This window comes from Ylistrum balloti, unplaced genomic scaffold (genome assembly GCF_031769215.1).
Source record: "Ylistrum balloti isolate Yb309-2 unplaced genomic scaffold, AGI_CSIRO_Ybal_v1 Utg370838, whole genome shotgun sequence".
NCBI classification, from domain to species: domain Eukaryota; kingdom Metazoa; phylum Mollusca; class Bivalvia; order Pectinida; family Pectinidae; genus Ylistrum; species Ylistrum balloti.
Genome location: NW_026782483.1, coordinates 106,184 through 120,366, shown reverse-complemented (window position 1 = coordinate 120,366; position 14,183 = coordinate 106,184). Strand labels below are relative to the sequence as shown.

General features: G+C 35.6%; 1 protein-coding gene across 1 annotated transcript; it reads left to right on the top strand.

Annotated features, from left to right (window-relative positions):
• The first annotated feature begins 4,563 nt into the window (after positions 1-4,563).
• Positions 4,564-6,770, top strand: LOC132558891 (complement C1q-like protein 2). The gene is made up of 2 exons (XM_060223509.1): positions 4,564-4,897; positions 6,394-6,770. Exons 1-2 carry the CDS (start codon positions 4,564-4,566, stop codon positions 6,768-6,770), a joined length of 711 nt encoding a protein of 236 aa, XP_060079492.1.
• The last annotated feature ends 7,413 nt before the right edge of the window (positions 6,771-14,183 follow it).

Genomic DNA, 14,183 nt, shown 5'->3' with positions numbered 1-14,183 from the left:
GAAATTATTATCAGTGACACATTCAATATACTTACTGATATCTTGAAAAAATTATGTTATCTCTATGTAACTAGAAAATTTTTTTTTTTTTTTTAACAGGACTTTTTATACTGAGGTGTAGATGGACAATAATGGACGAGATTGTCATGTTAACACTGCAGCCATGGTCACTAATCTCTCAGATAGTTGTATCAGAACAATAGTTATCATTTCAAAACCATGACACTCATTCAGTTCACCCTTGAAATCTGTCAATTTCAGAAGTAAAATGACAAATTTGAAGAGTCAAAATATACATAAAAAAGACTTTGAAATAAATACTCAAAAATTCATTTTCAGGAGTCAAAGCTGTCAAGGGCCTACAGAATGTCATCTTATAAAATCTCTTAAGAAAAGTCTCACATATTCATGTTACACTATGTCATTTATCAAAACAAATAATTACACCGCTGGAGAACCAGTCCTGTCAGGAATATTAATTTATACATTTAAACATACTAGTGTGCATTACAAAATTGTATTTTTCACATGATCATTCGTGCTGTTTGTATTGTTAAAAGATGGAATCTGTAATAATTTCAATAGTTCAAACATGTTAATAAGAATGATACCACAACCATACAACCTGTACTTTACCAAATAGCAGTAGAAATATTACGTCATTTAGATATTTTGGAATTTTACATGTAGGTTAAATTTAATTGAATATTTGTGTGTGATTTTTTTTCCTGGTTATTTAAGTCTTAGTTTTCTGAGTTGTTCTTCATGTCTCTCCTTACCTTACAAGACTGTTCACTGTTGTCACATTGAAAGAGAGAGAGAGAGAGAGAGAGAGAGAGAGAGAGAGAGAGAGAGAGAGAGAGAGAGAGAGAGAGAGAGAGAGAGAGAGAGAGAGAGAGAGAGAGAGAGAGAGAGAGAGAGAGAGAGAGAGAGAGAGAGAGAAGAGAGAGATAGAGAGAGAGAGAGAGAGAGAGAGAGAGAGAGAGAGAGAGAGAGAGAGAGAAAGAGATAGAGAGAGAGAAAGAGAGAGAGAGAGAGAGAGAGAGAGAGAGAGAGAGAAAGAGAGAGAGAGAGAGAGAGAGAAAGAGAGAGAGAGAAAGAGAGAGATAGAGAGAGAGAAAAAGAGATATGGGTGGAAAAAGCTCTCAAGACGACTAAATCAGTTCAGATTATTTAATTATTCAAAGAAATATAACTTATAAACTCTAAGGAGATGTTTATGTGTTATTTTGTTGTCTGTATTATATACCTGGGTAACTACCTGATCTTGATGTTTTAGGTAAAGCAATTTGCCAATTCTACTCAGAAAACATATTTATAGGACGTACATAATTAGTTGTTCACGAACACACACAACTTTTAATGATGGTCGGTGGAAATTCAGCTCCTAAATAGAGACTATGTGCCATACAATACGGAATCACGTTCATACAATATGAGTACATGTGTATGCTGGATGGCTGTTTCAACCTTCCAAATTTCTTCAGTTTTGTCATAGACTTAAATTGTTGAAATTACTGACGGAGAGTTTGGAAAATCAAAACCGACACAATATGTTACTGTAAGAAAACATCACCATTCCTCCCTCTAGGAACACACTATATTACAATGTACCATACATTTCATACAGGGCCTAGGCATGAAACTTCAGTAACCGTCTCGACAAAGCCTCCTATGACTAGAACACTTCCACTAAATATCTAAGAGACATGCATTCAAAAACTTTTCAACTTAAAAAGATTTGTGTTACAGGAGTCATTTATTTCAATTCAATTATTTTCAGGGACTTCCAGCTTACTAGGTAACACTCAACTGATTGAGCTAATGAGAAATTCTCTTTAGTTCTCCAGGGTTACATTTTTATTATCTCACCTGGCCTAAGGGCCAAGTTATCTTACCCATGGTGCATTGTCAGTCATCGCAAAAATAAATGACCCTGACCTATTCATTATCAATGGGGTCAAACGAGTTTCTTCTTATGAACTTAAAGGCCTAGATTTATGATATTTGGCTGGTATATTCCTATAATAAAGCCCAACTTGTTTTGCGAAAATAATTAACCTTAACTAATATTCAAGGTCACAGGGGTCAAATTTGTGTAAACATTTAAACGACTTTTTATAAACTACAAAAGCCTAGAGGGGGCTGTTAACGTGGGACGAGCGACGGTTGGTGATCCGGGAAAAGAAAGCTGGAAGAACCGATCACAGTATAACAATGATGTTTATTTACAATGAAACAAATAAACTATATATTTAAAGATGTCACACTCGCTAACTCACACACTCATAAACCAAATAATGATAAGTGTCCCTGTAGCTTCTAGCTCACGAAACAGAACAGTGTTCCTGTCAAACCCAATAGAGTTCCATACTCTGAATCACCGTGACTCAATCCAGAGTCACCGTCCTCAAGCAGTTCCACGCTTGTATCACCATAATAGGCAACGCACTTATGTCAATGACATGACAGCTGATTAAGTGCTGAATTCAAGTCGCCGACCCTGGCAGTGTAACTTCTAAGTATGCTCCCTCGCTGACCTTGACCCTGAATGAAAGTCGTTACTTCTGGTCGGTCCTGACGCTTGGGTCGCAATGTAAAGGAGAGGCCTGCCTGGTCCTGACTCAATAAATGTTCCAACCCGTCATGTGAAGCTATAATGATTAACACAAATAGTTATAATTTCCACTCACACTTCCATACTATACTAACAAAACACATGGTACAAAATACTTATTATTTACCATAATTATTCAACTTTAGAATGAACCATAATTAGAAAATACTGAAATACGTTCATATTAGCGTCGAAATAATGTGCGGCTCCAAATTACGAACAAAATAAAACAAAATTACGAAATACACCAACTGACACCTCAAGGCTTCCATACTTTTCCCACTCGTTCACGTACGCACTACGCTCGGCACTAATAAATTGATCAGGGCTTCCATAGATTTTAAAATCGACCCGAAACATGACATAGACTATGCAGTTTCATGTACAACACTCCAATATGTTTATATCATGTGCATATTTAGGAAAACAAACATAATATATTCAATTATAGTACGAAAACAACAAAAATGAAAGTTATCAACATACAAACAATAAACAATGGTCACGGCTGACTGGAGCGCACAGATACTTAGATTGTTTGACCCGATATATGGGCTGGTACAAAACAACAATACCAACTAATATAGAAAAGAAAAAGAGATAAAGATTACTTACCACAGTGAGTCCCCTGTGCCTGTCTCACATGACGCTAAATGCCGATAAATCCATATCGGGTGCACGGTAACAATAACACAATACCTGTCATGCGAATCTCACCCCGTGCACACCTACCCGTGACGCAATTCTGCCTAGCGGTACCCTACCATTAAGGTGACTTACCCCAAGTGTATACAAAATATACATGCTTACGTGACAGGGGCGTGATATTTGGCTGGTATGTTCCTAAGATGAATCCCGACAAAGTTTGGAAAAATAAATGATCCTGACTTATGTTCATAATGACTTCTTCTCATGTGCTAAAAGGCTTAGATGCATTATATTTGGGTAGTATATACATACCAGAGGAGCCCTGCAGGCCCATTGGACCTCTTGTTAAATTATGTCGTTTTTTATGTACTAGTTAGTTCATTATTTTGTCTGAGACATGAAGTCGTACAATACAAACGCCTCTATCCTTACCGATTCGCTCCGTGACACTTACTGGACAACAACAAACATTCCCCGGCGGTTTGTATTTTTGATGTTCCTGTACCAGAACTGTCGTGAACGTTAATTGCCATGGATGTTAAGCTGATAACGAAATGTTATCCCGAAATAATTTTGGAGATTTGAATTATGAAAAAAGTAAAAGGTTTGCAGCTTCTGATTATACGTGTATAAAGTCACAGTGTCAATGATTTTGTTTTCTCAATTATTTTTTTCATCTCAGTTGTCAACATGAAGTTGTCTCCCTTTTAATCGCTTGCTTGTTATCATTGGCAATTTCATGTAATTTATTCTGACAAAAGATACATCCGTTTAATCGGCCACAAGTACAATGTACACCTTCAGTCTGGGGCTACAATATGAATGAATGAGTGACAGGCCCAGTTAGGGGACGAGAAATGTTCAGCGACAAGACCAGCATGGTTAGCAATGCAGCTTTCAGTGACAACCTTTTTATTTGATTAAAAACCGACAAAATATAACTGCATTCGCTAGAAGTTTGATTGTTCATTATAAAATGTCATTGCATAATTTGGTCGGTGTAAGTACAAGGACAAGAGAGATAATGTAAGCGATTTGTCACAAGGAGACTGACTGATGTATTTTTAATGCGTTCAATACAATAAATGCTGTCCCGTAGATGTAAACAGTTTTAAGGAAGTAAATACGAGATTGTACTACTAGACCAGTTATTACCAATGTGAACGACTTTTAACATATATATACCCACATTTATGTTGGGAATCTTTATATAAGCAATACCACACAACGTACGGTTGCTGTTTAAGGTAACTTGCCGCTCCGAAACTCTTAAGTTGATATTGAAAGATAAAAAAAAAATGGAAGTCATGCGTATGCTTTTTGTGACATACATGATACTTGTCAGCTATTCAATGTCACAACCACTGACGGCCAGGGAGAATTCATTGTTTGGACTCTGTTCTAGTGTTGAACATAATTTACTACATATTCAGCGGATCGAAAACGCCGCATTAAAGAAACGATTAACGAGATATGATGGACAGTTACAAACATTGAAACAACAAGTGGAACATATGAACGAAAAGCTTCAATATCTCAATAATAAGTATGACAGACTAGAATATTTGCTTATGGAAACCGGAATGCCGACATCGACAGGAATTTCTGCCGACCAGTTCGTGGACCAGGACAGTAAGTATTAGGAGATTCAAATACATGTATAGATTTGTAAATTCATAAAACTTCCTCATGCGGTTTAATTATCACAATCCATCCACATACATTTTCCTTTTGCATTTTCTTGTTTTGAAAGAAATTCGCAGATTAAATATGAGGATTTTTACTGTAAGACATAAAGAAAATACAGAGTTGTTGCAGTTTGTTTCAACTCACATACACTCCAAATCTCTACTCACGACAAAAAGGTTTGATAATTAGCAAGATTCATCAGTGTCTAGCTGTACATGTATTCATTTATACAGATTACAGTAATGATAAATGTCTGCAGTATGTTAAGCCATAGTCGATTTGATATGGCAGACTGGAGTGCCTTGTTGGTGCCTTCTGTAGTATAATTCAGTGTGATGACACTATAATTTCTACACCAGTTTCACACTATCAAAAGGATGTTTACACGACAGTGCTATATTCTTAACAAAAACGTACTCAAAACATTCACTCACCTCGCATACACCAAGAAGCTGTCCTTCATTAACAAAAGTTGTTGATAAAACAATAGGCAATATACAACCGAACCTTCAGTGTAGATCTTTGGTGTAAAGACAGTTTAAAACGCTTCCTATTGAAATACTTATTTCAATGTGATTTCAGCTGAGATAACAAATCTAACTATCAATTATCTGTCAAAAAAAAAAAATTCCAGATGTTGAAATCACAAAATTCGGCAACACCAACAACGTTTCTGTGATCGAGTAATTTCTAAATGACATTGATTGAAATAACAAAATACTTTCCAATGATGGTTATTGAGACCTGGTCTTTAGAAACACCTGGTCTTATTTTCCTTGTATAATGTCTAGATTCTGATTGCGAATTATATTGTACCTGGGTTTTCTGGATTTTGAGCTGAAGAAAGATTAAATTTTACGTGTTGATAATTTCTTGTTATTCCTAACATGGCGGGTTGGGACACATAGCTGAAAAGAACCCAAAATTACTAACCTAGAGTTAAATAAGTTCCGTCATATTAACTGCAGTCAGTAATAGGACCATTTAGACGACAACCATACGCCGTTTCTGTTTATTGTTTTCTGCCACACCTAAGCATACAAGGACAAAATGTTGGATATTCATCACTGAATATTTCATATATATGTAACCCTGGTAAAATACTAGTCGCAATATACCACTCGGCTAGAGAGGACTTCTCATTAGCTCTATTGGTTGAGCGTCAGACTAGTACGCCAGGTCTCTCGGGTTCGATTCCTAGCGGAGGCATTGAAATAAATACTTACCTCTGTTACATATATAGATATATATATATATATTACGATAAACATGTACCTTGTTATCTATACTAGCCATTTCTTTACATATATGTATGCCTATTAGAGCGAAGGGAAGTTAAAGTCTACCTTGTATTTTGCTTGCTAAGACGCAAGGTATAATAGGGGAAAATGCGCATGGCACGAAGGAAAAATATTTACAATGTTTTCTGTCTGTTGCAGATCAACATATCGCCTTCTACGCTGCTGTAAGCGTTGACACAGAAACAAATCCAGTTGTTTTTGATAAAGTGTACCTAAACGACGGTGATTGCTATGACAACACAACTGGCATTTTCAAGTGTAGTGTTAGTGGCGTGTATCATATCACGTGGTCTGTGGAGACATTCGGAGAAGTGGACGTCGGCACTATATTGGAAGTTAACGGAGAAGAATTCGGATATACTTGGACGGATTCGGAGGATCAGCAGTATGACACAAGTACTGGGATAGCCATATTGAGACTTCAGGCAGGTGACATCGTTAAAGTTACACTACAATCGGGATCAAAGATCGATGCTCGCCAGTCAACATTCACAGGTCATATTCTCTTTCCATGAATGACCGGTCTATGAAAACTGTCCTTTAGCAAATGTTGGCCTAACATGAGTTATCTGTAGCTTGACTAATTTCTCAGGTAGATTTATATTTATTTATGATCGATAACTGCGTTGTTTGTTGGTGTTAGAACGAAGCTTATATGCAAATGTCAGTTGTATTTTTAGTCCCTATGAAAAATCACAATTTTCCCGTGACTTATATAACTCACTGACGAGTCCTAGAAGGACGAAACAGTTGTATGATGCAGTTTGATTAATTGTGTGGCTCTATTGAATCTAACTATACATTTTTCAAAGTTGCCAATCACTTATGTCATTGGTGCACTCTTTGAGTTCGGAAAAATGAACATCGATTTAAAACAACGTTGAGATAATGTAGCAACAAATGTGATAAGACATGTAAGATTTTGATGTTTGAGAAATTTGGGAGAAACCAGGATCATTTTGAGGTAGGATTTTATTGTATAATCTGGTGACTACCTAACTGAATAGAGTACACGTGCAGGAAGCCTGTTGCATGCCATTCAGAACAACCGGAGTGAAACACTTACCAACGACTCAATCAGCAGGACATAGGACGCTTCCCCGGAAACACAAACCGTCCTCAGTAGGGACAGGAATTAAGTGCGAGCAAACGAAAATTCCAACAAATATTTCAATGGAATGGTATGATTCATTCATTTTAGTACATAATACGTGCATTTTTGGTTATGATTTTACAAAACCGGCTGGTGATTTCGGGATAATTAGATGTGGGATGTCTTTGTTGTACTACTTTATCGAACAATATACGAGAGGCCCGTCCCATACATACAGAACATAAACGACAGGTAACGTAGGCCGACCCTCACACCGTCTGAGCTCTGAGCTATTCCCCCACCACCCACTCTCCAAAAAACCAAGTTTTATTATCATTACATACTGACATACAATATTTAAACAATACAATACAATCAGGTATACGTGTAGTCTTTTGTATTATCTTCTCGATGCCTTTGTTGTTACTTTTGAAGAAATGCGGCAAGATTAGCAATATCCGGAACAACTAGCAAGCCTATCGTTGTGGTCAGGAAGATAATAGCCAGACACCCCATGAAAACACTGCTGGGTCGAGAATCATAGACGCTGACGAATTTACGTCTCCGAGAAGAGAGATATCCTTTGTTTATAGCAGTCTGAAGCCTCAGTTCGTGTAAACGGTTGCGCAGTTCGTCTGGATTGATTTGCTTGCTCTTGTTTTTCTTCTCGCAACAATTGTCACAAACATCGGACGTTTTTGTATTTCGTGTGACGTACGAAGTTGTATTCGTCGTTGATGGTATATCAGTCGAAAAGCCAGGTGTCTGCCAATGTATCTCGTTACTTGAGTTAACATGGCCTGTAGCATATTGTAAAAATAGAATATATGAAACAACTGCGAATATTTTTAATCATTATTTATATAAAAATTGCTCGTGATCTGATTTTTCCTCTGAACCAAGTATTATATGGCGATGTAGAATCATTACTTGTAATGTATGGTTCATTTGTAAAGTGTTTTGATATATCAGATGTAATAATCTGATACATTGTTTCCAGAAAGCCTCGTTTAGCAATAAAGTGACAAATATCTTCAAAAAATGTATCACTTTATACTTTAACCTTCAACAAAGACATTATTACATTGCAGACGCCCTCAGCGTATCACTACGTCCAAAACTTACAGAGAGATGAAATATTAATGGTAATTGAAAACCTGTGGAAAGGTTTAACATTGATCTTGTGCACAGTTCCATGGAATAAATTTTATGCAAATAAAATGTGTTAAATCTAGAACTGGAAGCCGAAGCAATCACAGCCACGTTTTATTTCATATGAATAATGGCCCGATTCAGATTATACACATGTATTTGGCACTGCTCTTTGTCTGATAAATGAAATTTACAAATTATACTTAATCACGGGGCTGCTACACCTTCCCGTCTAGATTGTGACTTTTCTTTCGATCACTTTTGATTTGCGTTAGTCGCCTCCTTGGCTTTAAAATTGAGACCCCTTAGCAGCACTAACGAGTCCTAGAAGGACGAAGCAGCTGCATAATGCTGTTTGATTCATTTTTTGGCTCTACTGTATCTAACTCCAAATTATTAAAATGTGCTAGTTACTTGTGTGTCCTTTTTCCAACCTTTGATGGGATCGATACATTGTTTAATCAACATGAGAAAAATATTAACCGAGGCTTTTATAAGAATTGATAGTTTCTAGACGCATTATGATCCAAAAAAGTTCCTTTTAGACCGAGAAACAAACGTGCAAATAAGGGCTGAGCATGAAAGGATATCAGATAAAACATAATTGGTACACTGATTAATGTAGTAAGATAATTACCTGTATAACATACAACTGTATCGTTGTTACAGACAGTTAACGACCTGTTACAAAAAACTGATAAACAAGAAGTGGATGTTATGGATAAATTGTAGGTGTTCCCTGGACAAATGTCCACTACATCTATCACCGACCTGAAAAAAACAAAACAGAAACGAGTCAAGGAATTAATGTTTAGAGAGGACATTAGACATAACACTTTCTCTCACGTGCACACGTGACAGGAGTAAGCTTTGATGAATAATTTATGTATAGAGCAATAAGAAAAAGAGTCTTCTTTTACATAGGCACGTGATACAGAAGTAGACATGTGATCAAGACGTAGGCACGTGACACAGAAGTAGGCACGTGATACAGAAGCGAGATAATATTTGTGTTCGTATGTAATAACTGATATAAACTTTATTTCATCAATAATTACATACATATCCATATAACATAGCATTTAGAATCACATTTGAATCGGATTCAGATTGATGTTATGTAACTTATATGAACATGGACATGTTCATAACACATTGAATTGTTGAGCAACATCAAACGGCAAAATAAACAAATAAAATGCTTTCTGTATTTGTGAAAAAACAGGAAGTAGAAAGAAAAGAAAAATGAAATGAAAAGGATAGGAGGGAAAAGTAGCCATGACATAATCTGAACGGGAAATAACGTGTTATAAAACGGGTGTCCCGGGCAAAAACGATCATAAAAATCATACAAATTATACAGATTACAAAGTACTGAACAGAGGGAAAAATCAAGGAGGTTTTACTGAATCAATCTTGTATGATTATACTGTAACGGATGCGTACTGTCAGTTCGTTACCAAGTTCTATCTTGGACCCAGTAACTGTTTAACAAATAGTAAAATGCCCACCATATATATACAAAATACTGGCCTGTCTACCTGTCTCAGATAATGATATAAACTGTACGAATTCAATAACTATACTCTAAACTACACCCGGTAGATAACTAACATTTATTTCACCTTAACACTGACATGTATAGAGTCTCAATACCAACTAAAACACTATATCACATATATACCCGCCACCCTGTGTCGGTAGTAAATAATTAACCTTTTACCACAACACCCGTGACTGTACAAACTTGACCGTGACACACTTTGACCACGTCAGCCTTCACCGCCACACACGTGCATTGACTGCGTCACCTTTTGCCTCAACCACTTGGACCAAGTCAGCTATACGTTGTGTCTCGGCAAAACCTGTGCCTCGGTACCCTGTCACTGTACCTGATCAACTACACATTACCCTGTACTGTGATCTCCCGTGACTTTGTACATTTGTATAAAACGTGTAAGAATTATTGGTTCCGATTTTAAAGGATTACAGTGGAGCCCTAACTTATTCAGCTAGGCCCAAACTTATTTTCAGCTAGAGATCCTTTACGTCTGTCAGCATCAGAGAGAGAGAGAGAGAGCTTTTCGTCTGGTGGAACCTCTATTTATACGACTACCCATCTAATGAAATGCCTTCTTTCAAACAACCAATCAAAAGTGCTCTTTCTTTTACAAACTACAGAAATAACTACTACAAGTCTACACTGCTAATCCTTTATTGTATAATGTTGTAAATCACATGGAATCAATCGTTTCAATACAAATCATTATTTCCGTATTCAAGAATAGGCCTACTTAGAGTAAAGGAAAAATGAACTTAAACCTACGTGAAATATTTAACTTTGGTGAGATATTAGTTTCAATATACTGAATATGCTTTGTTAAGCCACCATTATTAGATAAAAACAGACCAAGCTGCTTATGTAAAATAACTTCAGTAAATAAAGTGTTGTTCATGACATATGAGGGGAGTTTAAAATATTCTAGATATAGGTAAGGTCTCAAAATTTTTGAACATTTTCTTCAGGTAGGTAATGTCAATAGAATAGAAAATTTATAACACAACGAATAGAAGATCTGCTACTCGTTGTTATAAGAACTTTTGTTCTAGTGAGGTCTCAAATTTTGCGGAATTCTACCAACCAATTTGCAAACCATTTAAATAAATTCTATTTAGATATTTTTTTAAAAGTTCTTCACTTATGAAATGCGTGTCATCACGGCCATACTATTCAACCAATAAGAACATTTACCACGAACACCTTTTCTGCGACATGAAAGATATTTTTCGAACCATTCTATAAGAAAGCCTCGACTTCCGAATGAAGAGAGCTTTGTCAGTCACTTATGTCAATCGCGATCAAACGTTTATCAACATCGCGAAAATATTTGTATTTTCCTGCCGTCGTCTAAGGCACAGTATAATAAATGGTAGTGGGGTATTGATTGCTTGATAGGTGAATCCCCGCGTCTAAATCCACTTAGCTTACTCTTTACTAAATCTGTTATCTGAAGTCTTTCCAACAGAATTGAAATTGAAGACCTCTAATGTAACTCCTGTGTATAAAAAACCCACAGGTCTCTCCTAACTATGTACATGTCAATCTCCTTATTATCTATTGTTGGGAAACTAATGGTATGATATGTTTTCACGTATGTTTATAATTTCTTGCATGCTTACTCCCTTCTCTCCCCCAAGTAATAATGATCACGTGCTATGTAATAGCTATCGTATGGGTACTTGATCACAAGGTTAAGAGACTAGGGCTTGTAGTAGTCGCACCCAATAGTTATTATGTGGACACGAGATATAATGAAATAAACTATGAGCGCGTCGTAGGGAAATCTGCGAGTCCTATGCATCTTTTGTACTGCTTATCTTGAATAGAACAAATAAAGAAACATGTCCTTATTTCCCCTTTCATTTCCAGACTTTCAGATAATTGCCGATATTCATTTAGAGATAATCCCAATATTTCACTTTCCCCTCTCCTACAGGGGTATTTTGAAATGGATTTATCTATTGTAACGTTATTAAGTTCGTTAGATGTCAAAATGTATACCTGTATATATGATGAATCGATTGTCCTCCATTTGACGTTATATTTATCCATGTCTCCTGATCTTGAATATAACTGTAACTACCATTCTTCTTAATGCAGTCTTCTTTAGCTCCAAACCAATGCCTATTGCTGTCCCAGTAAACGTCATATTTCGCCCAAATGAATGCATCTGAAAAGTGAAACGAGAAACAGATTTCATCAATGCATGAATGATCATATCTCTACTCGAGATGTTAATGAATTTGAAAAAATCAAACTGTTTCAACATCATTTACATGTTTCTCCTGATCACGATTGCGATTGAAACTTAAGTAAGAAAAAAATGCTATGTTACTAAAATGTGCAATAAAATATATGTTAACCAAAATTATATCACAGTTTTTAGTACAGGAATTTCAAGGAAAGACTAACATCGACAATGTGTCCTGAACTCTTTGCCACGTTGTCAAGGCGACCGACCCCTTTCATCAAGACATCACTATAATTTGAACAAAAGATAAATACATCATTGATTTCATAGATAATAAGGAAAATCGACAACCGTGAGTCTATTTGATGCTCAAAACATGCATGAATTCATTCACATGGTTGCAGCTGTTAAAGATGAATAGTATACACCATAAGTATTTTTACTTACAAAAAAAAACCATGTTTTACATACAAATTATATGTTATGTATGAATAATCAAACATAAACTGGTAACTAACAAATATCTTTGTTCTTGCATTGATCATTTGTAAACCTGCTGATTTTATACATATTTTAAAATTTGTTTTCAACAAATTATAGCACAATTAAACATTAATTACTTACCTGGATGTATGAGAATGAAAACCAACGCTGCTATGAGAACATTCATCAGTGACTTCGAATAGGAATAATAATGGAGAGCAAGTAGGGAGGAACATCGGAGATATATACCCTACATAGATATAGTTGGTATCTTACATGTTTGGTTAACAAACAAAAAATGAAAACTACACTGTATAAATGAAATTTAATATAAGGAAATACGTAATCTATATGTAAACGTAATTATGTTCTCGGACACCTGTTAAATAGATATAAGCCATATTATCGATGTTTCCAAGTATTTCAACCTATAGTAAATTAACATATGGCTAGAATTAATTAATTTCGTGCTACTTAAAACTAAATCGTCCTTATAAGACTTTATAGAGTAAAATATATACAGCCATAATTGACTAAGTTAGAAGATAGAGCCATGCAGTACGGTTTGGTTTTACCTGTATTAAAACCAATCAATAACACCAGGAAGTACTATTGCTTGTTACTGGGCACGCTATCACCCTAATGTTGACCAAGGGATCACAGTAAACCGTGTCTACAAAAATATATTGAATTCAGATCAATCTAACAGCTCGAGATTTTACCACAAATTTAACACCGCTTGTATCAAGGACGTGACAAAAAGTCCACCAGTAGTGTCTACTACCTGCATCTCGAATACTACACATCAAATATACAAGTAAATAATACATTTCCATACGACTTTATAATTACATACTTTAGATCCAAACAAAATGAAGCTGCATTTGTTTCGTCCTTCCTGGTAAAATACCAATATATAAGTAACGCGAGTGAAATGTTTAAACACTGTCAGATATCCTGTTTATTACATTTACAAAAAATGTATCAGGTTTTTGACTGGTTAATTTCACATAGAAGAATGTGTTATCTGCTTTCATTGGTGGATTTAAAAAAATATACTTTCTCCATAGATAACATAATAAAATTGTTATTTTTCTTGATGCAGTTTCATTCAGTGTTTGGCTCTACTGTTTGTTATTCTAAATTAAGAAAATGTGTTATTCACTTGTGTGTCTTTTGTACAAACGTTCTCTCTTCCGGAAGACATTGTCTTATTCGTCTTGTTCTTTTTCAGGAATCCCTCTATAAATATTTTTTTTGTTTCATATTTCAACAAAATTTTAATAATTTGAGGTTGGGATATGATTTTGTCACTTATATGTCGGTATTTTTCCTTTGTTGATGTTGTCTTTTCATTCACGTCTCAAAATTGACTGGATGTATTACAATATGGTATATATCCACATCGCTACATAGTTTTCAGCCCATCAATCCTTCACTCGTATTCA